This window comes from Mobula birostris, chromosome 2, assembly GCF_030028105.1.
Source record: "Mobula birostris isolate sMobBir1 chromosome 2, sMobBir1.hap1, whole genome shotgun sequence".
Taxonomy (NCBI): Eukaryota; Metazoa; Chordata; class Chondrichthyes; order Myliobatiformes; family Myliobatidae; genus Mobula; species Mobula birostris.
Window position 1 is genome coordinate 64,287,051 of NC_092371.1, and position 27,600 is coordinate 64,314,650.

Here is a 27,600-nt window from a genome sequence, read left to right on the forward strand (position 1 = left end):
CCTCACGAAGGGTCTTGGCCCGAAACGTCGTCTGTACTTCTTCCAATAGATGCTGCCTGGCCTGAAAGGTAGTTAATGTTTTAATGCTTCATACAACCCCCACAAGTTATTTTTCTGCATTTTACTGAGAAAACTACAAACAGCAGAGGTTAATCACATCTACTGGTGAAACCCCACATTAAAACTGCATTTCTTCACCCAGTTAGTAAAAAAAAATCAATCATTTAAACAACACACAAAATGCTGGAGGAACTCAGCAGGCCAGGCAACATCTATGGAAAATCATTTAAATTGTGAATTTTGACTTGTGAACTGTATGATAAAATTGTTGAAACATCGCAAAGCATAAACTACAGAAACCAAAATATTACTATCAGGTTTGATGCTCGGAAATAAAATGCACGATATTCCGACAGACTGCACTATTAATCCAAATACGACCAAGCACTGGGAAGCTATGTGACACAGGCCACATATTAGCACTTCCTTTGGGAACTAATAATTGTACACCACCCCCACCATCTTAAATGGTCTTTTTTTATGATCACTTGCCACAATTTGCATGACTCTGATTTTGTTGCATTTTTAACAGCCTGTGTGAATTCTCTGTTTGGAGAGAGTACAACAAGGCGAAAGAAACAAAAGAAAGCCAAATCATTACAAGTACACACCAAGTTGTAAATGATCTCCATTGTGGGGGAGGGTGAAGGGGATCTTCAACACAAAGAGATAAGGTAGCTCAATAAGAACAATGGACAGGAAGTATGTTTTAGAAAATAAAATCCAAAACTTACACTGGGATCTTTTTTCTCTAAATAAGAACACTTTACTTCCAGTTTAAATTCGGGCAGCTGTAAAACTGCAGTTGAATTGTGAGGAGTGGGCAAACAAAGCCATGACTGGAAACCATAGGTGTGCATTTATATAGCGCCTTTCACTACACCCATTGGAAGTGTGCATTACAAACCTATAAAGGGCAATAAAATAACAGAAGGGCACATCTGTTTCCTCCACAGTTGTCCGAGAATATAATCCTTCAGTACTTGAGGAGCATCCCCATAGCTTTATGAGAAGATCCCTGGGTTCACTTCCATCCATCTTAGTTGGTAGATGGGGACATATGCTCAATAAAATGGTATCCGTCATGACTGTGGCAAATTCAATCTCTCCATCTTCTCTGATACACTTGATCACTTCATCCTGTAACAATGCCAGTCCATCGATGCACAGAACAACATTACTGCCATTGCCTGACTCCATTCTATCTACTTAGTCACATCCAGATAGGCATGTACCTACAGCATTACCTCCAGAGCCCATCGAGGATCAGCTCTTTGTCCTCTATTGTACCTTGTCTGATTGCTTCTCAGCAGCAAATTTAAAAGCACATGATGAAAATTTGTCCTTAAACCTGAAAAACTACACTGAGATACAATGTCAGATGCAATCCTAATGAACAGTAGGACAGGTTCGAGGGGCTGAGTGGCCTACTCATGCTTGTGTTCGCACATTGTGTTTAATGCACTGACTGTACATTGTAGGAATGTCCGCACATTGGCTGGTAGATGGGGACATATGCTCAATAAAATGGTATCCGTCATGACTGTGGCAAATTTAAAAGCACATGATGAAAATTTGTCCTTAAATTTGTCCACCCAAGCTTCTTTCCACAATCTTAATTTAAAAATTCTTACTCTCGTTTACAAATTTATCCCCACTCACACCTTTTTCACTGCCAACATCCCAACCACCCTTAGAGTCCCCGTAGTGCTAGTTATTTGATAATATTCTTGTGAAGCACATTGAGACGCTTTTGCATAAAATAGATGCCATACTAATTAAACTTATTCTCTTATTGGCCAGAAGACATTCTACAGTGCAGCACTCAGTACTGTAGAGAAAATATCCTGAAATATAACTAAAGCCCACATCAGTTTGACTCAACAAGTTTGTTGCTGCTCAACCAGATGCAACTAACAACATTCCTAAACAATGTTTCAATATTTCTTTATTACACAGAGGGAGGGAGGCATTTCACACCATCTAGTCTGCACCAGTTCACACAACAATCCCATTGCCCCTGCTAATTTTCCATGTAATCTATTTCCCCTATTGACTCCTTCTCAGATTCTATGATTTCCCTACATGAGGGGAAACTTAACTTGGCCAATTAACACACCAAACTGCACGGCTTTGGGATGTGGAAGAAAAACAGATGGTGGGGGTTGTGAATCACAGTAAGAACTTGCAAACTCCACAATGGCAGCACCAGAAGCCAGGATTGAACCTGAGTCACTGGAGCTAAGGGGCCGGAATTCTACTAGCTGTGGCACTGGTAATTTATGTTGAATAATTACTACATTGTTAAAAAAAAGCAGCAGCTGGCCTGTGACATGGGTCTGGATTAGTCCAGAACATGCCTAAGGGTTGATAGTCAAGGTGCAGCTGTATTTAATCTTGTGTGTCCATTTTAGGCCGGTATTCAGCCATTGGCTGGGGTCTAAGTAGACACATTCTCCAGACTAATGGGTGAGGGAAGTTTCTGTGGTTCGACAGCTGCTTATAAATCCCCAGCTCATCCTGCTGAGGGAAGGCTAAGGTATCAAGGTCAAAAAAAGGCTGCTATTCTTGCTTTTTATCTCTTTCCCAATATACTCACAATGCTTGTTTTAGGAACAGCTTCTCCACCCACCAATCCCCCCCCCACCAACAGATTCCTGAACAGAATGAACCAACCCATGGACACTACTGTTATGTATTTAATACTTGAGTAGTCTTGTGTACATGTTGGTTGATTAAGCATTCTTATTCTTTAAATAATTACGGGTTATGTGCATAAATATGTGAATTACGTGCGTCATCACACTACCATGTGATATGTGGCGGACGCCTTGCTTAAGTTAGACCTGCATTTCCAACTCCAGTGTGTTCCTTCAAATTAGTTCAATGTTTTGGAGTTACGAAACATAACCACCTCACTATTTTGCCTCTTTTTGCACCAATTACTTAATTTAAATTCACATATTAATTTCAAGGTTTTATGCATTGCAAAGCAACACACTTCATAACATATTGTCAGTGATATTAAACCTGATTCTGATGAGACTGATGTCTGAAGTGCCTTAGGCCTGAAGTTATTTCACCTAATATGCTATATATGTTGGTTTGTATCAGTCACAGGAACATAGCCATTCAATCCCCTGGGTCTGCTCCAACATTCAATAAGATCTTGGCTGAATCTGTCACTTTCCTGCACTAAAACCATTTCCTTTGACACTCCCCCCCCCCAACCCACTCCCAAAATCTAATGATCTGTCTTACTCAAGGAAGCAAATAACTGTAAACTTTTTGAGATTCGGTTGTAATTTCAGTGTAATGTAAGGCAGGAGATTAACAGTCCAGACTCTGAATTACAACAGCATCATCTGTGTGAGTGCCAATATCACAAGAGGCCAATAGATTCTTTGGTTTAAAGGTCAAGCATTTGTTGCTTTGCAACTCTATAAAAGTCAGCAAGTCACTACTTCAAATCAAATATGTACCTGACATTTTACAATGTGTGCAGGTATCTTTATTTAATCTTTTCATGCAAAGTTAGGTTTGCTGGAAATGAGTCCCTTTGTAACAAGGACATGTGGTGAATGTAATTTGAAAGCGAAGGCTTAGCTCTTTATTAATTACAAGGATAGACTAGATACCCTAACCCAACATCTGCTGTTCACAACTCACTTTCTTGGAAACTGCTATTTCAACTACAGCATGGGAGGATTCTAGATTTGTACTTGATGTGTCTCTTAGAATCTGCATACACCAGGCCAACTATGGGACTTTTAACTGCCTCCACTGGAGTACACTTTTTAAAGAGGCAAACCAAATGCCTGTTACTCTTCAAACTTCAACACAAAGGAACTCTATCCTTTTTTGCCCAATCCACCCTTAAATCCCCCTAACACTGCGAATTAATTAAATGTTTGGATAATGCACGTTCAAGGCTCCCTTGCTCAGGAATTTACTAATAAAATCACCAGAAAACAAAATATTTCATTTCAAACTAGTGTTTGAAAGCAGTTTTTATATGCATCTTGAAATTCTATTACTTTTCCGGACAACCCCGGTTTAGATTAAACAATACTAACAAGGGCCTTTCTTCCCAACTCCTGCAAGACAGACGAGTTTGCAATAAACACCGACAGGAAATGGCTTTCGTAACACTTCTTCAGACCAACGTGGGCATGTCAACTGAGCTAATATTTTGACTGCTGCACAATGTCAGAGGCATCGTGAGATTCATTTTTATCCCAAGCTTTAAAGTCAACTGGTTATAAACCAACTTCCAATTCAGTTTAAAGATCTGTTTTACTATTTTTGTTTGCAATAAAACATCCATTAAGCCTCACTCAGTCACAGCTCTCCATAAATTTAAAAGGACTTGGAAACAAAAGCTGAGATCGATTACAAGAAATCACATTGACTACAGCCATGCAACAACAGACAGTGAAGTGGGAGCAGACTGGTTTCACTGCCGGCTTCATGAAATCAGCTGTACATTCTCTAACGCACACTATTAGTAATCAGGATATTCAGCACAAAAACCCTTCAACCCAGCAGAAGTTTAAGAGATGCAAAGTTCCGTCAAGGCATAGCACATAAAACAAAGGTGAGAACAGACTGGCAGTGTCGCTCATCCTGTTGGTAAAACTCCACATGACGGGAAAAACACAATGACCTAAGGAAACTTCCCCATTCCTCAAGGCAATCAAGCAGGCGCCAGCTTGTGCTTCTCCAAGCTGCCTCGACAGAAATATTTAACTGCCCCCTCCCCCAACCAATATGTCCTTTGGAACACAAGAGCCATGCAGCAGGGTGTCTAACCTGCTGCCATTAAGCCCTGACAATCTGGCTCTTGAGGGCCAGGAAACCCAAATCCGCTTGCATTTTATTTTACTTTGCTCATTTATCCTGTGTGATGTTAGCAACGTTGCTTTCTGGCGAATAAATCCTGAATGATAAGTTTCCCTGGCAAGAGATATAAACAAATAAACTGATGTGAATCTTTGTGCAACTCGCTTGGCAGGCGCCACACATTCCCACTAATGTCTTTTTTTTTAACCTTTAGTTCGCTTAATTTCTTTAAAAAGATTGTCCCTTATGTTACACGTCAGCCTTAGCAGGCAGTCCTCAGATTCTCCCGAGATGCAGAGTTACAGGCTTAAGGATTAATTTCCCCACTCGGATCTTGCCTCCCTCACAGTGTCTTTGGCACAACCGAGGTCAGGTGGCCGGCCTTCGCTCTGGCCACTCACTCCCTACTCCTCTCAAACAAGCTCTTAAAGAGAGCGGCCACAGAACCACAAGCTGCAAAACAGGCAGACACTGAGGCAGGGAAGGCAGCAAACCGAGCCAATATCCTACCTGCAGTACAGTGAGGTTCGCCTGTCCGGATAAGCTCAGCTTCTCCTGTTCCGACGGGTAGGCGTTCAGTCGGTGCTCGTAAAGCCAGTCCCGCAGGATCTTCACCGACTCCTTGGAAAAAATCACGTGGCGCTTCCTCTTCTTGGAGCTGGCCATGTCCGAAGCCAAGCTGCCGTCGTCTTCCCCTGTGTCGCTATCTGACATGGCCAAGTCCCCTGGTCTCCTCTGACCACCAGTGAAGGCTGCTCGGAGGCGGACGGAGGGAGAGGCAACAAGCAACACGAAGCGTTAGTTACTAGGCGCTAGTTACATAGCAGAAACTACAACACAAAACCCTCCGGGGCAGATCACTGAAAACCAAAGGTGGTAGGAGGAGGTGGGGTGGGGGTGGGGGTGGGGGTGGGGGTGAAATTTGAAAGGCAGTGAAGCGGAACGAAGTCCTTCACTCAGCTCCACGCTGTTTATACTTAAAATGCATCAACACGTTCAAAGGGAAAATCTCCATTCATCTGCAAGAATGCAAACATCTCGCTCACAATCCTCCTTCAAGCTCTTGTCAACAAACAAAAAAAGTCAAAAGCAAAAAAAAATGGAAAGCACACAATAAAACTTGGGAAGAAACTTTGCCGCCATTGACACGCAGCTGAACACTGTCGCTTTTGTTGCAGTGAAACAGGAACTTGCGCGGGTATTCCCAGCTCAAACTAACCCCATCTGTCAGATCAACACTCCCAGAGGAAGTTCTGCAAGTTAAAATAAACGCACTCATTTTTGAGGTTGCTTTGCGGGGAGGCCAGTAGTTAAGTTAGCGAAGTTACACCATTTAAAATCTCGTGTCAAGGAGTCTTGGGTCCGGGTTAATAAACTAACTCCACGGATACCCCTTGAGTTTTCGGTGACAAAACAGGCGTACACACGCAGGCAGAACTAGGTTCTAGGACGCGTGCTTTGCAAAACAAAAGGAGGCGAACACGCCGAATTCAACGCTTTGCTAGCGATGCCATGCTTTACTCTTATTTTTACAAGCAACGCATCGGGAGAGAAGCAGCAATCCGCATTCAAGGCCACTCACTCACTCCCACAAATGGGACCTCATGCATTTCAAACACCTCTCACCAAATTAAAAAAAACTCTGAAACTTACAAAAAATTTCCCACCAAATTCTCGGCTGGGGGGGAGGTGAGAAAGAGAGAGAGAAAAAAAATAATCCCAAAGCAACCAGCGGAAAAAAAATCCCAAACAACAACCTCCAGCCCTCCCATTGTTCGTAACGCCAGCATTCTGACAGCGTGCCAGTTACACAGTTCCCCTGCACCAAGGTCAGACACCTCACCTACCTTTCTTTACAGCTTTCATCTTGATCCACTTTTAGTGTTCCTGCCAGCCGACTGAGTTTGGATTTTGTAGCTTCATATAAAAGTGCAAAGGCGACGGAGGGTGGGAGAGAACTGAGCACGTTTTATGTGTTGTGTGTAGGTCTGCTGCTCTACTCGCCTTCTCCCCTCCCACCCCCTATGCGAGGACAGCGTGGCGCAGTTAAACAAAGCTCCGGCTTGCCTCTCTCTCTCTCTCTCTCTCTCTCTCTCTACCTGCCGCTGATCCTGATTGCAGTGCTGATGGGCGCCTCCACACCACTCCTGACAACTCTCTGACAGCTCACCCCGGAAACGACCTGCCACTGACGTCAACTGCAATCACAACTTGCTGTGGAGCTGCAGCAACATGACACACACACACACACACACACACACACACACACACACACACACACACACACACACACACACACACACACACACACACACACACACACACACACACACACACACACACACACACACACACACACACACACACGGTTCCAGCTCTATTATAACTTCCACGCAATCACTGCAGTAGTAACGGATCATTTGCAACTATAATTAAATAACGCGTTCGGCTGAATTAAATGCCAGAATCTCTTTAACAATTATTATTTCTCTTTTGCATAACAAAAGCTTTTTATTCTTTTTTTCAGAGCTGGAGATAATGATGTTTTGCTATGCATTCTAAAAATAGTCATTAATCTAAATTATGTCTTGGTAAACATCCATCAATATATATCCGTTTTGGAGGAACGTTTTTAATATTTGCCAAACACACGTACAAGTGCATTTCGAAAGTACAGTGTTGGTAGTGAATGTTTAATACATTTGTGCAGTATTAGCAAAATCCGCTAGGTGCTAACTCGTTTTAAATAGATGTTTACAGTATAGGCGCACTAAACTCTAGTATATTGAAGAGAGACGTCGGGCTGTGTAATGCAGTACCTCAACGGGGTGCACGGTGGTAGGATTATAAGTGAACTTGCTTTCTCCCCGGCATGCTTTTTCCAGTGTACAATGAAAATTAATAAAAGGTATATCTAAGTTTTTAAAAAAAGTCCACTCCCTTCTAGTTTACCACACATCGTGCAGCAAGATATTAAGGTCTCTATCACCCAGTAAACCTCATTCCCAGGCAGTGCCTGAGGTGGGGCTGACGGGTCAATAACTTCATAATGTTTTAATTATTTTTGTTTTCCGTGGGTTCCTTTCTCATCCTTACTGCTGCGAAGATAAGACTTTGGGGATAAGGAGGATTGAATTCGCATTCTCATCTGTGGCTGGACCTGCTGTCTCACCAATGTTGGATCAGTAGGGTGGGTAGCCAGAGGAAATGGAAATTACTGTGCTTTGCGGCTAAACCCATTTTAAAGCGTAATATCTGGTAACTTTATACATGGTGAAGGAAATTAAAGAGTCATGAAGATATACTGCATGGAGAAAGTCCTCTTGGCCTAACTGACCCATGCAGGCCAAGATGCACATAGAAACTAGTCCCAATTGACTGCATTTGACTTCTATCCCTCTAAGCCTATCAAAGTACCTGTTCAAAGATGGGAAAATCTGCAGATGCAGGGAACCCAAGCAATCACACACAAAATGCTGGAGGAACTCACACAAAGCCAGCAGCATCAATGGGAAAGAGCAAAGAGTCGAAGTTTTGGGCCAACACCCTTCATCAGGAAAGTACCTGTTCAATTGTCCTTTTATTTTCTATGAAGGAAACATTTGAAGTTCAAACACTTGCGTAGCCAAATCAGGTTTCATTATCATTCCTCATTAATACATACATCTCAGAATCAGAATGACTTAATATCACCAGCATATGTTGTGAAATTTGTTGTTATGCGGTAGCAGTACTTTGCAATTATTACACGATTACATGAAAGTAATAATTATTGATGATGCATTATTAATGAGTAGTTGTATTAGTGGATGCCACAGTAACGTCGCGGTCGGAGTTCAGAGTTCATTTCCAGCGCCGTCTGTAAGGAGTCTCTGTACGTCCATCCCATGGAAAACCATGGTTTTTCCCTGGGTGCACCAGTTCCTCCCCCATTTCAAAAGCTATACCGGGTAGGTTAATTGGTCATTGTAAATAGGGCCAGAAGGGCCTACTCCACACCTATCACTAAAATAAGTATAAAATAATGGAAATGTGAAGTAGTTTACATTACCAACTCTTGTCCTAACACTTTGTCTTGTTACATTGCAAAGTATTAAACAGCTGGCTATGCAATGATCTAGTGGATACAATAAATCTTCTTTCAATAGTTAAGAAGGCATGTGTTGTTCTTAATAATTTTTCACCATTTCCATAACAGCAATCGTGGTCTCAAAAAGCACAAGACAACAGGAAACCTGTCTTCCTTAATCCCGTTGCTGCTGGTGATACCTTCAGCACCTCAGAATTCCCCCTATATTTGTAAGTCTCATCCCATCTTAGATCACTCAGCAAAAACTGCTGATTAATAAATCTCCTATTTATCACCTGAGATAGTTTACTACATTTAAGATGCTATGTAAATATGAGTTGCTATGAGGATCTCTAAGGAGAGAGCAGCAATTTTTGATACCCTTCCAGCAAAATTGGAAGCCTTCTTTAATTATTAAGAGCAACTCCAGACTCAAAACATCGCCCATGTGGTGTTTGGAAGATGCTCTTCCAATCACCATCCACTACAGAGTGCCATTAATTTTTTTTTACTAATCACATTTTACATAAGTAAAAGTGGATTTTAGCAATTTGTCCTGTTTTTGAATCATTTGCTCCACTGTTATATCTTCTTTCTTAGGTTAAAAGAAATAATAATTTAACTATTGAAAGAAAATTTATTGTATCCGCTGGATCAATACTTTGCAATGTAACAAAGCAAAGAGTTAGGATGGGGAAGACTTGGCAATGTACACTAATTCACATCTCCATTAATAACACATAATCTATAATTATTACTTTCATGAACCTGAAGGGTGTAATCATGAGACATATGTATTAATGAGGAACGATAATGAGACCTGATTTGGCTATGCAAATTGGGTTAATTGCAAAATCGCCCTGCTGCCTGTTATTGAAAACCTACAGTTCTCATCTTGAGAACACGCAGAGGGCATGGATAATATTCAGGATGGCATACTGTAGTACATTAGGTTTCTGTTTTACATGAGCTATTGATAATTAAATATGTTATTAACACATTCTGTCAAAACCTGATTTAGGACCCATTGTTCACTGACATCATTGGGTTTCTGTATTCTCTTTCTACACCAGAAAACAACAGTATTAGAAATTTCTTAAAATGATTACTATTTTTAATCATTTGGCTCCATTTGGCCCCACAGATGTTTCCATGTTTTGAATATATGTTTGTTTGCTTAACTGGGGTCTCAGACACTATGTTTGCATGTGAGAATATAGAAACATTTACATTTCTTCATTCACAATGATCGGACACCAGCTACTGTCAAGAGTCAGCTGCGGATTCTGATGCTGATTCTGATCTAGACGCACTGGGATGTAAAGTATGAGGAAAAGCACTGGATATACTGCTTTCCATGACACAGCGCAGGAGAACTTACCAAACTGTGACACACACAAACTGCTGGAGGGACTCAGCAGGTCAGGCAGGATCTACGGAAAGGAATAAAGAGTCGATGTTTCGAGCTGAGACCCCTAATCTGGACTGGAAAGGAATGGCAGAAAAGCCAGAATCTAATTTGTGAACAAATAAGCCCAAAGCGTTGACTGTTTACTCTTTTCCATAGATGCTGCCTGACCTTTTGAGTTCCTCCAGCATTTTGCGTGTGTTGCTCGGATATCCAGCATCTGCAGATTTCCTCTTGTTTATGATCTGATTTGTGACATTAGTCTCTGAGCATCAGCCACCACACAGTAAGGGAAATATATAACTATCTTCAAACCTTTCTTCATTTTCTTTTCCTTATCTATTTCACAAATGAAGAGACATAGGGTTATAGAAACCCTGAGTTACATCGGATCTGTCATAACATCAATGTAATTATTGCACTTGGTGGGTAATTTCCTGATAGCTTTTAAATGAAAATATTTAATCTGTAAGCTTGTAATCATCCAATTCAGTTGTAAAGTATAGACTTAGCTCTTGACTATTACATAGAATTATGTCCATTACCTATTAATTGTTCAGATTTGTTTTCTTTTCAAATGAGATGTCTTCTAAACCAAAAAGATGTAGTTGAAACAAAATGTTCCATCACAAATAGTCTAGACATGGAGTTATTAAATTTGCTACCTTGCAACTATGGTTAACACAGTTTTCATCACATGAGGCAACTATGAAATTATCGATTGATTGTTCAGCATCCAAATTCTAATTTCAAAAATATTTTATGATAGTTAAACAAATTATAAACAAAATAAATTTCAATTAAGAACAAAAATACTGGAATTATATATGTGAAGAAAAGGGACACTAGATTTTTCATGTAGATAATATTTTCTCAGAACCAAAAGTTTACTTTTGAGGAAAATATATTAGACCAAAATGTTAATCTGTCTTATCAGAAATCAGAATCAGATTTAATATCACCGGTATATATCATGAAATTTGTTAACTTTACGGCAGCAGTACAATGAAATACAGGGTAAACAAATATAGAGAAAAACCTGAGTTACATTAATTATGTATATATTAGATAGTTGTTAAATTAAGTAGCGCAAAAATAAGAAATGAAAAAGTAGTGAGGTAGTGTTCATTGGTTCAATGTCCATTTAGAAATTGGATAGGAGAGGGGAAGTACTGTTCCAGAATTGCTGAGTGTGTGCCTTCATGCTTCTGTACCTCCTTCTCGACAGTAACAGTGTGAAGAATGCATGTACCGTGTGGTGGGAGTCCTTAATGATAAACTTCCGAAGGCAGTGCTCCTTGAAGATGTCTTGGATACTTGAATCTCATAATATTTACAGAATTTTTATTCCTACTTGGAAAGTTAATACCTGTGATTTCACTGCAAAAATTAAAATTTCAATTCTATCAACAAACATATATTTGACACTATATGGACCATCATAATATATAAGGAAGCAAATAATTAATAATAACAAAAGTTGAAATTTTGCACATACATAAATTAAAAATGCTTCTTTTCCTAAGGAAAAGAAGTCATGTGAATTACAACAAGAACTTTCATTTATATTCACCATTAGGTGTTTAGATTTACAAACTTGTGTTTAACTTTATCTAAGAATATATTTAATTAATATTTGAACTGTATATTAGCTCTATTGTATTATTAAAGGCCAAGAGTCAGCTTCAGCCTTGAGTGCTACCTATGAGGAATTAAAGACAAACCATCTCATTAGGCACAGCATGGTAGTGGAGTGGTTAGTACAACACTTTACAGTACCGGTAACTTGCGTTTAATTCCCACTGCTGCCTGTGAGAACATTCTCCCCATGACCGCCAAGGTTTCCTCGAGGTGCTTTGGTTTCTTCCCACAGTCCAGAGACATACCAGTTGGTAAGCTAATTGGTCATTGTAATTTTGCCATTGTCCAAAGATGTACCGGTTGGTAGGTTAATTGGTCATTGTAAATGATCCTGTGATTAGGCTAGGATTAAACTGGGGGGGTTGCTGGCCAGCATGACTTGAAGAGCTGGAAGGGACTATTCTGTGTTGTATCTCAATAAATAAATAAATAATGTAATGTACTAATTTATAAACATAGCTCTCCAAAGCTTTTTAAATTTTGGTGCTAATTTATGTAACGATATCAAAGTAAGCCCTTTCTCTCAGTGAGCACCATCAACAGTCTAAAAAATAATATTAATGAATCACAGAATGTAGTGAATAATTTCCAGTTTTCTCCCCACATTTCCTGTAGTTGCTGACTCTGGTGTGAGTTTGGTGTGGATGAGAGCTGTGGTTCTGCTGCTAACTCTCTCACCTCCAATTCCAGAGATTTGCTCACAATAACCTCATCAGGTACTGAGAGAATGCTGCACTGTGGGATGTGAGTCTTTTGCCCTCTTTGGAAAATATGAAACTATAAAATAGGAGCAGGAAATGGCCATTCATCTCTTTATGCCTGCTTCACCTTTTAACATGATCATGGCAGATCATCAGAATTCAACACCCTGATCTAAGTTTCTCCCATATTCCCTGAGCCCTTTAGCCAATAACATAGGGAGGGGCACAAACTGCAAATAATTCTGAGAGTTCCATTCTCACGCACATAAAAATCATCTTATGCTTTTAGAAATAATTTTCTTTCAGGAAGGATTGTTACCACAAGTTTGGAAAGAGTGGTGGGAAGAGACCCTTGCTTCACCTGTCAAAGCGAGCCTGTCAGAGATAGATTAAGATTAGCTTTATTTGTCACATGTACATTGAAACATCAAAACATACAGTGAAATGTGCTATTTGCAGTAACGACCAACACAGTCCGAGGATGTGTTCACAGGTATCACCATGCTTCTGGGGCCAACATAACGTGCCTACAACTTGCTAACCCTAACCCCATGAGTGTTTGGAAAGTGGGAGGAAACTGGAGCACTCGGAGGAAACTCATCAGGTCACGGGGAAAACGTACAATCTGCTTACGGACAGTGGCGGATTGAACCCAAGTTGCTAGCGCTGCCATAGCATTATCACAAGACAAGACAAGTTAACTACTACACTATCATCCTGCCCATGCTCTCCATGACCATGTCCTCTGGCTCGCTCCAGTTCCTCGGCTGGTCCTTCCATCTTTGCTCATTGCCACATTGACTCTCACAACCTCACTCCCCTCACAAGTGCCATCTCTGCTTCTCACCAAGGTAGCTTCTCTCCCTCTTCGCTTCTTACCATTGCAAATTCACTTTGTGGAGTGGAGAATACAGCACAGAGCATACTTTCTGCCTCAGTCTTGAAAGAGCCTTCCAAAATGCAGTAATGAAGCTCATTTTCCATTTTTCACGCCATATATTCTGTGGTCATTGGGAGAGTTAGACAAATAGTGATGCCTTGTGTTATTGAGTGAACTAAACTACCCAGAGCTAATACTAAAAATCTTCATTGCATCTAACAAGAATGAATGATCGGTTACGTTTGCACTGAGGCTTTAGAGGTGCAAAGCTACTCCAACAGCCAGTACTCAGTGCAAGGTCCAGTATTCGTCCTACTTTATTAACTATTGAAGTACATGTACAGCATCTTACTTCACTTCAATTAAGAACTGTATTCCTACCCATTCCCAGCTCTGTCAAAACTTTTCTTTGCTGTTTTCTTACTAAATTCAAATTTGAAGTGCTTCGCCATCAACACAGAAATTAACATTGATTGTAAACACCAGAGATTCGGCAGATGCTGGAAGTCTTGAGCAACATCTTGAATAAATCAGCAAGTTAGGCAGCATTGACGGGAGGAGATTAAACAGTCAATTCTTTTGGAAATGTCGACTGTTTGTTTCCCTCCGTAGATGGATGCTACCTGACTTGCCGAGATCCTCCAGCAAATTGTGTATGTTGCTTAACATTGATTAGAAATTCTTTTGATAGGAAAAGAGTGTTCTAAGCACAGTCATTTATCTAATATTGAATAGTTTCCAGGAGCAGATTATTTCTTTCAAGAACCCCAGGAATAGGCTTAAGTGCAAGACATTATTTGGAAGGAGTGTAAGATGCTTTAAAAATCTGTGGTGAGATCAGTAACCATCCAGAATTCGTTTCTAAGGTTAAACACAGCATCAGAAATTAAATCAGCCTCAAAAGTTGGACTGGATAGATAGATGAAGGAAAAGCATATGTGAAGATTTGGAAACTAGCTGGATAAATGTGATTAAGGGTATACCTTGTTTACATGACACAGGCTATTTGAATCAAACAGCTTGTTTGCCTAGGGAGCCATTGGTTGTCAGCTGTTGGTGGCTCTGCTCCTCTCAGACTTCTTTGCATGCTTTTTGGCAGGAAAAATAAAAAGGGAAACATGTTATCTCATTGGTGAGAGATGGCAGGGCTCTGAGACAGAGGGATCTGGTGCGGGAGAACATGATTCACAAAAGGCCAGTGTGCAGCTCCAACGGATAATTACAAAAGCTAACAGAATGTTGTCATTTATTGCCAGGGAATCAAACGCAAATGTAGTGAGGTTATGCTTCAGTTATGTAGGGCATTGGTGAGACCACGTCTGGAGCATTGCAAATAGTTTCGGTCTAGATATTGAAGGATGGAAGTAAATGTTTTGGATCCAGTACAGAGAGCGTTTACCAGTTTAATAACTAAAATGGAAAGTATTGTTATGAAGAACAGCAAGAGGAGCTGGGTGAGCTGACTAGATGACTAACACCTAGTTGCAGTACTTATGTTTTGTAAATTCAGACCATCTAACATATTCAGAGGAAAACAAGAGAGCCGAGACAGGTGAGTATTAGTTTGTATTTACTTTAAGCGATATCACTGGGTAGCATCACGATGTATGCAATTCACATACTCATACATATAACCTGCAATGCATTATGTAAACAACAAAGAATGCTTAATCAAGCAATATATATACAAGATTACTCAAATATCACTGAAGTATTAAATGAACAATTACTCACATCTACTGAAAATTCAACATTCCCTCCAATTATTTTTAGAGCTGCGCAAATCCACCATTGCTCTAAACAGGAAATTTTTACATGGCCTGAGAACGGTGCAGCTTTTTATAAGCAATAAGCCATGGGCCGGCAGTTTAGTAACAATGAGCTACTGACTTCCATTCTGTGTTTACTGTTACAATTTGTAATAGTGTTGTAACTTGAAACACTGACAAAGTAAATACATTGAAACTCTAAATTGTTTCAAAGTAAAGGTTGTGATACATTTATTATTTAGAAAAGTTATGGATTATAATCTTATAAAAGTTATTTCTTCAGCAGTTTGATCGAGGCACGACTGCGCAAGCACATGGACATCAGCCTGTTAGAACAGCGAGAAGAGTTTAAAAGGAGACGGGTATTTCTTCTGCGGTTTGATCGAGGCACGACTGTGCAAGTGCGTGGATGTCAGCCAGTTAGAACAGTGAGAAAAGTTTAAAAGCGAGAAGAGTTTAAAAGGAGACGGTTATTTCTTCAGCAGTTTGACTGAGGCATGACTGTGCAAGTGTGTGGACGTCAGCCAGTTAAAACAGTGAGAAGAGTTTAAAAGGAGACAGCTTTATAGAGTGGGTGCTTGAGGAGTGGGCGACGGAGTAGAGGGAGACAGAGTCGGAAAACTTTGGCTCAACGAGGCTTAGGCATTAACGGGTCGAGACAAGGTAGGTTGCCTGTGTAGAATACAGACAGGAAGTATGTGTGTGAGGCTGGTGTTCTATGCTCAGTGTTATAGATGTGGGAGGGCCTGGAGACTCCCAGCCTCTCAGACAGCCACATCTGCGCCAGGTGCGTCGAGCTGCAGCTCCTTAGGGACTGCGTTTGGGAACTTGAGATGCAGCTCGATGACCTTCATCTGGTCAGGGGGAGTGAGGAGGTGACAGAGAGGAGCTATAGGCAGGTAGTCACACCGGGGACTTGGGAGACCCGATAAGTGGGTAACAGTCAGGAGAGGGACAGTGCGAGAGGGAGGATAGGCAGATGATAGAGAAGGGACACGCTCAGACTGATGGTTTGAGATGTGTCTATTTTCATGCAAGGACTATTATGAACAAAGCAGATGAGCTTAAAGCATTGATCAGTACTTGGAGCTATGATGTTGTGGCCATTACAAAGACTTGGATGGCTCAGGGACAGGAATGGTTACTTCAAGTGCCAGGCTTTAGATGTTTCAGAAAGGACAGGGAGGGAGGCAAAAACAAGAAGTGGGGGAGTGGCACTGTCGATCAGAGATAGTGTCGCGGCTGCAGAAAAGGAGAAAGTCATGGAGGATTGTCTACGGAGTCTCTGTGGGTGGAAGTTAGGAACAGGAAGGGGTCAATAACTCTACTGGATGTTTTTTATAGCCCTCCCAATAGTAACAGGTACATTGAGGAGCAGATAGGGAGACAGATTCTGTAAGGGTGTAATAATAACAGAGTTGTCGTGTTGGGAGATTTTAATTTCCCAAATATTGATTGACATCTCCCTTGAGCAAGGGGTTTAGATGGGGTGGAGTTTGTTAGGTGTGTTCAAGAAAGTTCGTTGACACAATATGTAGATAAACCTACAAGAGGAGAGACTGTACTTGATCTAGTATTGGGAAATGAACCTGGTCAGGTGTCAGATCTCTGAGTGGGAGAGCATACTGGAGATAGTGATCAGAATTCTGTCTCCTTTACCATAACATCGGAGAAGGATAGGAACAGACAAGTTAGGAAAGCGTTAAGTAAGGGGAAATATGAAGCTATCAGGCAGGAACTTGGAAGCATAAATTGGGAACAGATGTTCTCAGGGAAATATACAGAAGAAATATGGCAAATGTTCAGGGGATATTTGCATGGAGTTCTGCATAGGTACGTTCCAATAAGACAGGGAAAGGACGGTAGGGTACAGGAACCATGGTGCACAAAGGCTGTTGAAAATCTACTCAAGAAGAAAAGAAAAGCTTACTAAAGGTTTAAAAAAAACTAGGTAATGATAGAGAGCTAGAAGATTATAAGGCTAGCAGGAAGGAGCTTAAGAATGAAATTAGGAGAGCCAGAAAGGGGCCATGAGAAGGCTTTGGTGGACAGGAGCAAGGAGAACCCCAAGGCATTCTACAAGTATGTGAAGAGCAAGAAGATAAGAAGTGAGAGAATAGGACCAATCAAGTGTGACAGTGGAAAAGTGTGTAAGGAACCGGAGGAGATAGCAGAGGTACTTAATGGGCACTTTCCTTCAGTATTCACTACGGAAAAGTATCTTGGCGATTGTAGGGATGACTTACAGCGGACTGAAAAGTTTGAACATATAGATATTAAGAAAGAGGATATACTGGAGCTTTTGGAAAGTATCAAGTTAGATAAGTCTCTGGGACTGGCTGAGATGTACCCCAGGCTACTGTGGGAGGCAAGGGAGAAAATTGCTGAGCCTCTGGTAATGATCTTTGCATCATCAATGGGGATGGGAGAGGTTCCAGAGGATTGGAGGGTTGCGGATGTTGTTCCCTTATTCAGAAAGGGAGTAGAGATAGCCCAGGAAATTATAAGCTAGTGATTCTTACTTCAGTGATTGGTAAGTTGATGGAAAAGATCCTGAGAGGCAAGATTTATGAACATTTGGAGAGGCATAATATGATTAGGAATAGTCAGCATGGCTTTGTCAAAGTCAGGTCATGCCTTATGAGCCTGATTGAATCTTTTTGAGGATGTGACTAAACACATTGTTGGAGGTAGCGCAGTAGATATAGTGTATATGGATTTCAGCAAGGCATTTGATAAGGTACCCGATGCAATGCTTATTGAGAAAGTAAGGAGGCATGGGATCCAAGGGGACATTGCTTTGTGGATCCAGAATTGGCTTGCCCATAGAAGGCAAAGAGTGGCTGTAGATGGGTCATATTCTGCATGGAGGTCAGTGACCAGTGGTGTGCCTCTGGGACCCCTACCCTTTGTGATTTTTATAAAAGACCTGGATGAGGTAGTGGAGGGATGGGTTCGTAAATTTGCTGATGACACAAAGGTTGGGGGTGTTGTGGATAGTGTGGAGGGCTGTCAGAGGTTACAATGGGCATTGATACGATGCAAAACTGGGCTGAGAAGTGGCAGATGGAGTTCAACCTAGGTAAATGTGAGGTGGTTCATTTTGGTAGGTCAAATATGATGGCAGAATATAGTATTAATGGTAAGACTCTTTGCAGTGTGGAGGATCAGAGGAGTCCAAGTCCATAGGATACTCAAAGCTGCTGCGCAGGTTGACTCTGTGGTTAACAAGGCATCTGGTGAATTGGCCTTCATTAATCGTGGGATTGAGTTTAGGAGCTGAGAGGTAATGTTGCAGCTCTACAGGACCTTGGTCAGACCCCATTTGGAGTACTGTGCTCAGTTCTGGTTGCCTCACTACAGGAAGGATGTGGAAACCATAGAAGAGGTGCAGAGGAGATTTACAAGAATGTTTCCTGGATTGGGGAGCATGCCTTATGAGAATAGGTTGAGTGAACTCAGTCTTTTCTCCTTGGAGCCTTGGAGGATGAGAAGTGATCTGATAGAGGTGTATTAGATGATGAGAGGCATTGATCGTGTGGATAGTCAGAGGCTTTTTCCCAGGACTGAAATGGCTAACATGAGAGCGCACAGTTTTAAGGTGTTTGGAAGTAACTACAGAGGAGATGTCAGGGGTAAGTTTTTTACGCAGAGAGTGGTGAGTGCGTGGAATGGGCTGCCAGCGACAGTGCCGGAGGTGGATACGATAGGGTCTTTTAAGAGACTCCTGGACAGGTACATGGAGCTTAGAAAAATAGAGGGCTATGGGTAACCCTAGGTAATTTCTAAGGTAAGTATATGTGCGGCACAGCTTTGTGGGCCAAACGGCCTGTATTGTGCTGTAGGTTTTTTAATGTTTCTATGTTTCTATATTCATTAACACACAATTAATTACAGGATATTTCACAACTATATTAACATAGAATTCAAAATTATATTAGCATAATTTCAGAGTTATTTTATCATTACATAAAAGTAAATTCCAATGACTATGTGCAGCATTTCAGTTACTGCTTTACAGACACCCACATATCTTAGAGGGAAGAATGACTGATGAAATGCTTTGAGTCACGAACAGGCAAGGATCTGGTCCTGTTGCAAATTGCCTATTGCCACTGTAGGTCTACAGTGGATGCAATGTGCCAATGACACAGCTATTGGTGGCAGAATTTCAGATGGTGATGAGGAGTCATTGAGGAGTGAGATAGATCATCTGCTTGAATGGTATTGCAACAATAACCATGCACTCAGTGCCAGTAAGATGAAAGAATTCATTGTGAATTTCAGGAAGGGAAAGTTGCGGGAAAGCACACCAGTCCTCATTGAGAAATCAGAAGTGGAAAGATTGAGCAGTTTCATGCTCCTGAGTGTCAACATTTCTGAAAATCTATCTTGGGCCCAACATATTGATGCAATTATTAAGAAGTCATAACAGTGGCTATATTTCATTAGGAGTTTGAGGAGACATGGTATGTCTGCAAAGACGCCCACAAATTTGTAAAAATGTAACATGGAGAGCATTTTAATGGTTGCTTCATTGATTGATATGGAGTCACGGAGGGGCCACTGCACAGGATTAGAAAATGCTGCAGAAAGTTGCAAACTCAGCCAACTCAAACATGGACACTAGCCTATCCAGCATCGAGGATATTTTCCAAAAGCAATACCTCAAAAAGGCTGCATCTGTCATTAAGGACACAGATCACACAAGACATTCGCTCTGCTCATTGCTATCATAAAAGAGGAGGTACAGAGGCTTGAAGACACCTACTCAACATTTCAGGAAATTCTACCCCTTTGCCGTCAGATTCTGTATGGACAGTGAGCCCATGTATACTACCTCAGTATTTTTCTTAATTTTGCTCTCTTTTTGCATTACTTATTTAATTTATATATAATAAATATATTTCTTTTTGTAATTTATAGTTTTTTTATTATTATGTATTGCAATGTACAACTGCCACAAAACAACAAATTTCACGACATATAGTATACCAGTGATACTAAACCTGATTCTGATTCTGAAATGCTGAACGGGTTAAGTTTGTTTCTGATGGAGCTCAGATGAGTGAGTTATGGCTCGACTGAAAGATATCGAGGGATTTTGTCAAGGTGGATGCAGAGAGGTTGTTTCCTTTTTGTGAGACAATCTGGAACAAGGGTTCACTGTTTAAGTACAATACAAGTTAAAGCTGGCAACGCAACTCACTTCTTCAAAGGGTGGTGGAAGATGAAAGATGAGTTTTTGGGTATTTTGAAAGCAGAATTAGATACATTTTTGATAAGCAAGGAGCTGAAAGGTTACTCCGGGAATGCAGAGATTACAGTCCAATTTCCATAACTTCTGGTAATTTCTTCCCCTCCACTTTCTCCCTTTTTCCATTTCCCCATCCTGGCTCCCCACTTGTCCTTTCCCTTTTCCTCGCCTGCCTATCATGTCTCCCTGGGTCCCCTCCTCCTTCCCTTTCTCCCATGGTCCACTCTCCTCTTCTATCAGATCCCTTCTTCTTCAACCTTATCTCCCAGCTTCTGACTTCATCCCCCTGCCTCACCCCCTCACCTGGCTTCACCTATCACTTTCTTATCTTCATCCCATCTACCTGCTACCTTAACAGGGATAGAGTTCTTCACGTCCTCACCTACCACCCCATGAGCCCCCACATCGAACAATCATTCTCCAAAATTTCTGCTTATCACCTCCCACTGGTGCACCTTCTCTTTCCCTTCCTCCCATGGTAAACTCTCCCCCCCATCAGATTCCATCCTCTCCACCCTTTACTTTTTTACACCCATCCTCTGCCATCTTCTTACTTCATTCACCCCCCCCCCCCCAACCCACCTAGCTTCACCGATCACCTTCTGGGTTGTAATCCCTTTCTCTCCCCCCCCCCCCCCCAACTTTCTTATTCTGGCTTTTTCCCTCTTCCTTTCCATTCCAGGTGAAGGGTCACGGCCCGAAACGTCAACTCTTTATTCCTTTCCATGAATGCTGCCTGACCCGTTGATTTCCTCCAGCATTTTGTGTGTGTTGCTTTGGATTTCCAGCATTAGCAGAATCTGTTGTGTTTATGTTCGAGATTACAGTACGATCGGATACAGATATATTGTAGGCTTGAGGGGCTGGGTAGCCTACTCCTCCTCTTATTTCATATGTGTGCATGTTCACATGTTTGATCAAATGTGGGTCAATGTGGAAGTCAGATGTCAGTGCTGGACTCACCATTGTGCAGAGTAGCAGCATAGTGACACAGCTTGTAGAACCTCTGTCTCACAGCATCAAAGATTCAAAGTACTGTAAATTTATTATGAAAATATGTGTACAGAATATAATTCTGAAATTTGTCCTCCTGCAAGCAGCCACAAAATAAAAAAAAAACACCATGGAACCCATTCATGAAAAACATCAAACACCGGACTTGCAAAAGAGGAACAAGTTGTGCAAATGGCAAAAAGCAGACAACACAGGAATATCCAATGTCAGCTGAGGAGTCCGGTAGTTTTTAGTTTAGTCCTGATAAGTGTCGTGCCACTAGCCCTCTGCATCCCAGACTGCATCAAACCACTCAAATACAGCCAAAAAAAAAGCGAGTAACCAGAATCCAGGAATACATGCAACACGAACCCCAGAATGATCCACAGCCTGCCCAATTAATCCTTGCGATGTGGTTTCCAAGATTCCTGCACTTTCCTTCGACAGCAGGTAGGGAGAGGGAGAGGTATACGAGTCAAACACGGGCAGACACCACCGAACACCAGCCCATCCTCCTATCTTGCCCTCGTCGACTTCAACCTTTCTCGATGAGAAGTAATTGAGTCGACTATGGGCTTGCATCCCATCTCCAGGCCGCACACACTCCTCCAAACCTGACCAAAAATCCCTTGGAGACAGCAAAGCCCCAGATCTCACAATTGGCCCAAAAACCTACCATTAAAATGTAAATCAGAGATTCCAATCACACACAGCTTAGTAGTTGAACCATGTTTGAAAGAAGAAGTAAAAAGTTTGGTTGGTTGTGTTTTTTGCTAAAATCATCTTGTTCATCACAAATCCAGGTTCAATCCTGACCTTAAATCCTGTCTGTGTGGAGATTATGCATTCTCCCTGTGACCACATGTGTTCCTCCTGGTGCTCCTGTCTGCTCTCTCATCTCAAAGATGCATAGATAAACCGGTTAATCGGCTGTAGTAAATTACCATGGTGTAGAGTTGAGCAGTGGAATCTGGATGGAGTTGATGGAACTGGGGTGCAGGGGGGGGAATTAAAAAATCAAATTAGTATAAATGGACACTTGATAGTCCTTGTGGACTCAGCTGGCTGAAGGGATATTCTGTTTAGTATCCCTTAATGAGTCAGTAAGTAGCAGATCACTGATGTAGAAGACGACTGGGCACACTTCACTTCCAGTTCATCAGCTTTAGACAAGGGAACACACAGGAGACTACAGACGCTGGAATCTGCAGCAACAGCAATATGCTGGAGGTACTCAGCAGGTCGAGTAGTATCTGTGGGGAAAAAGACTTGTCCACATTTCTGTTGTGTATTTAATATCAAAGCTTTACTTGAGTAATCTTGTAAATATATTGTTTGATGAAACATTCTTGTTCGTTTAAATAAGTCATTATGGGTTATATGTAAAAATACATTAGCTTAATGTTTTGAAGTCATAAAACATAACAGTCTGTGCTATTATGCATTGCAAGGAATTGTCTAGACTGCCTCCTCTTCCTCTTTCTCCCCTTCACCTACTTATTTCTTCTTGTCCTACAAGCTCATTCAAGGCAAATTCAAGATTGTTTAATTTCCTGTACACAATTATAAAGGAGAATGAAATAATGGTTGCTCTGGATCAGATGCAGCACAAAGAAAAACTTACAATAAGAGCACAATAATAAAAAATAATATACACACATATGCCAATCATATTTCAGTAATCTTGCAAACACAAGGAATTCTGCAGATGCGTGAAATTCAAGCATCACACATCAAAGTTGCTGGTGAACGCAGCAGGGCAGGCAGCATCTCTAGGAAGAGGTACAGGCAACGTTTCGGGCCAAGACCCTTCGTCAGGACTAACTGAGAGAAGAGCTAGTAAGAGATTTGAAAGTGGGAGGGGGAGGGGAAGATCCGAAATGATAAGGGAAGACAGGAGGGGGAGGGATGGAACCGAGAGCTGGACAGTTGTTTGGCAAAACGATATGAGAGGATCATGGGACAGGAGGCCCAGGGAGAAAGAAAAGGGGGAGGGGGGAAAAACCCAGAGGATGGGCAAGGGGTATAGTGAGAGGGACAGAGGGAGAAAAAGGAGAGTGAGAGATAGAATGTGTGTATATAAGTAAATAACGGATGGGGTACGAGGGGGAGGTGGGGCATTAGCGGAAGTTTGAGAAGTCAGTGTTCATGCCATCAGGTTGGAGGCTACCCAGACGGAATATAAGGTGTTGTTCCTCCAACCTGAGTGTGGCTTCATCTTTACAGTAGAGGAGGCCGTGGATAGACATATCAGAATGGGAATGGGACGTGGAATTAAAATGTGTGGCCACTGGGAGATCCTGCTTTCTCTGGCGAACAGAGCGTAGGTGTTCAGTGAAACGATCTCCCAGTCTGCGTCGGGTCTCTCCAATATATAGAAGGCCACATCGGGAGCACTGGACGCAGTATATCACCCCAGCCGACTCACAGGTGAAGTGTCGCCTCACCTGGAAGGACTGTCTGGGGCCCCGAAGGGAGGTAAGGGAGGAAGTGTAAGGGCATGTGTAGCGCTTGTTCTGCTTACAAGGATAAGTGCCAGGAAGGAGATCGATGGGGAGGGATGGTGGGGGGGAACGAATGGACAAGGGAGTCACGTAGGGAGCGATCCCTGCTGAAGGCGGGGTGGGGGGAGGGAAAGATGTGCTTAGTGGTGGGATCCCGTTGGAGGTGGTGGAAGTTATGGAGAATAATATGTTGGACCCGGAGGCTGGTGGGGTGGCAGGTGAGGACAAGGGGAACCCTATTCCTAGTGGGGTGGCGGGAGGATGGAGTGAGAGCAGATGTGCGTGAAATGGGGGAGATGCGTTTGAGATCAGAGTTGATGGTGGAGGAAGGGAAGCCCCTTCCTTTAAAAAAGGAGGACATCTCCCTCGTCCTGGAATGAAAAGCCTCATCCTGAGAGCAGATGCGGCGGGGACGGAGGAATTGTGAGAAGGGGATGGCATTTTTACAAGAGACTGGGTGAGAAGAGGAATAGTCCAGATAGCTGTGAGAGTCAGTAGGCTTATAGTAGACATCAGTATAGAGACACAAGAATCAAGAAAGTGGGGGGAAGTGTCGGAAATGGACCAGGTAAACTTGAGGGTAGGGTGAAAGTTTGAGGCAAAGTTAATAAAGTCAACGAGCTCTGCATGCGTGCAGGAAGCAGCACCAATGCAGTCGTCGATGTAGCGAAGGAAAAGTGGGGGACAGATACCAGTATAGGCTTGGAACATGGACTGTTCCACAAAGCCAACAAAAAGGCAGGCATAGCTAGGACCCATACGGTTCCCATAGCTACACCTTTAGTTTGGAGGAAGTGGGAGGAGCCAAAGGAGAAATTATTAAGAGTAAGGACTAATTCCGCTAGACGGAGCAGAGTGGTGGTAGAGGGGAACCGGTTAGGTCTGGAATCCAAAAAGAAACGGAGAGATTTGAGACCTTCCTGATGGGGGATGGAAGTATATAGGGACTGGACATCCATGGTGAAAATAAAGCAGTGGGGGCCAGGGACATTAAAATCATCGAAAAGTTTAAGAGCGTGAGAAGTGTCTAGGAAGGGATTGAACAAGGGGGGATAAAACCGTGTCGAGGTATGCAGAAACGAGTTCGGTGGGGCAGGAGCAAGCTGAGACAATAGGTCTGCCAGGATAGGCGGATTTGTGGATCTTGGGTAGGAGGTAGAAACGGGAAGTGCGGGGTGTGGGAACTATAAAGTTGGTAGCAGTGGATGGGAGATCCCCTGAGTGGATAAAGTCGGTGATGGCGTGGGAGACAATGGCCTGGTGCTCCTTAGTGGTGTCACGATCGTGGGGTAAATAAGAGGAGGTATCCGCGAGTTGTCGCTGTGCCTCGGCAAGGTAGAGCCTCGTGTCCCATGATCCTGTCATGTACCCTTTTGCCAATCAACTATCCAGCTCTTGGCTCCATCCCTCCCCCTCGTGTCTTCTGCTATCATTTTGGATCTCCCCCCTCCCCCTCCCACCTTAAAATCTCTTACTAGCTCTTCTTTCAGTTAGTCCTGACGAAGGGTCTCGGCTCGAAACATTGACTGTACCTCTTCCTAGAGATGCTGCCTGGCCTGCTGCATTCACCAGCAACTTTTATGTCTGTTGCTTGAGTAATCTTGTGTGTGTTTGATTAAGCATCCTTATTCATTTACATATGCATTATTTAAAAATGCGTTAATTACATATGTCATCACGCTACCACGTGATACATGGCGTGCTCCACTTAGAATAAACACAAAGTTAGACCTGCATTTCAGATCCCCGTATCTTCTTTGAACTAGTTTAGTGTTTTGAAGTTACAAAACATAACAGTTTCACGTTGAAGCCCTACATCAGGACTCAGACAAGAGAAGACTGAAACTATAATTTAAGGTCAAATAATACGGTAGAAATCAGAGGTTAATGTTCTAGATCCCAAACATGAGAAAATCTGCAGATGCTGGAAATCCAAAGCAACACACACTAAATGCTGGAGGAACTCAGCAGGCCAGGCAGCATCTATGGAAAAGAGTAAATAGTCAACATTTCAGGCCGACACTCTTCTTCAGGTCCTGATATGGGGTCTCGGCCCAAAACGCCAACTGTTTACGCTTTTCCATAGATGCTGTCTGGCCTGCTGAATTCCTCCAGTATCTTGTGTGCATTAATTCTCTAAATGTTTAATTGGGGGAAGGATGGAGTGGAACTAAGTTGGAGAAGGGAGATGCATGATAGCATAGGCTATTACAGAAACAGCGACCTTGGTTCAGTCCCCACTTCTGTCTGGATGGAATCTGTGCATCCTCCCTGGGACCACATGGCTTTTCTCTGGGTGCTCCAGTTTCCTCCCACAGTCCAAAGATGTACCGGTTAGTAGGTTAATTGGTCATTGTAAATTGTCCTGTGATTAGGCTAGGGTTAAGTAGGTGAACTGCTGAGCGGTGCAGCCCGTTGGGTTGGCAGGGCCTGCTCCGCACTGTTTCTCTAAATAAATACAGTCAATTGCTTTTCTTTTCCTTGTACTTAGCTGATGAAATTGTATGCTGGACAAGCAATGCCATATTTTAGAGATGGCAGAGAAGTAAGAGACTCTTGGATGGCTACATGGAGCTTAGAAAGGTAGAGGGCTATGGGTAAAGCCTAGGTATTTCTAAGGTAAGGACATGTTCGGCACAGCTTTGTGGGCCGAAGGGCCTGTATTGTGCTGTAGGTTTTCTATGTTTTTACGTTTCTAAGTCAAAAAGGGTTGTGGTGAGAGAGAGCTGGTGTTTCGGAATACAGAAGAGAGCAGACCCCGCATCTGTGTAACAAGGAAGGATACAGATGGAAAATAAGGAAGGACCAAGGATTGATCTCTGGTGGTAATGATGCTGGCATTGAAAGAGGATTATTTTGCTATTGCTGGATCGAAAATAATAGAAGCAGGTGAAAGTAGTATCAAGCAGGAAGATGACTGTGGAGTGGCATTGTGGGAACGACGTCACAGGTGGCAGACAGATAGAGAAGGACAAGATAGGAGCTGTATATATTTACCACAGTTCTGGTATCTTACTTGCAGCTATGTGATATTTTGAATACATGGAAATATGAGGCAAAAAAAACTAGTATATTTAGTTTTATATGAAGTTACCTAAGTGTTTACTCACCATTTACCATTATTTCAGTTCTCTATTTAATTTTGCTAGATATTTTGCCTCATAAAGTAGAAATACTTCAGCAGTCATTCAATAAACTCAATCCTACAGCAATTATTACAAAACTGAAGATTTCAGTCATTTAAAAGTTCAATTCTAAAATCTAAATAATTGAAGATTTTTTTAAATTGTGAAATGTTTCCAGACACCTTCATTTGCTCTACTACAGTCTACAGTGTAAATCCAATTTTTAAAAAATGTTTATTGGTTTTACTCTGTTATTAATCAGAACAGTCTTACCTCGTTTATATTTTTAATAATAATCGTGTACATTGAATCTGGTGATTTATGTGAGATTTCCTGCGAGATTTAAAGAAT

At 42.0% G+C, this 27,600-nt stretch overlaps 1 protein-coding gene across 2 annotated transcripts in view; it reads right to left on the minus strand.

Annotated features, from left to right (window-relative positions):
* The window catches only part of LOC140187095 (homeobox protein TGIF2-like), a 55,510-nt gene that overhangs the window by 12,094 nt on the left and 15,816 nt on the right, over positions 1-27,600 (minus strand). Inside the window, exons 1-2 of one of the 2 annotated variants that reach the window (XM_072242043.1) lie at positions 6,750-7,071; positions 5,413-5,654 (exon numbers count right to left, since the gene is read on the minus strand). In XM_072242043.1, coding sequence (XP_072098144.1) covers positions 5,413-5,654; positions 6,750-6,768 — 261 coding nt within the window. In that variant the 5' untranslated portion in view covers positions 6,769-7,071. Of the gene's footprint in view, positions 1-5,412; positions 5,655-6,749; positions 7,072-27,600 lie in introns of those variants that run through there. The other variant, XM_072242052.1, reaches the window with a different exon arrangement.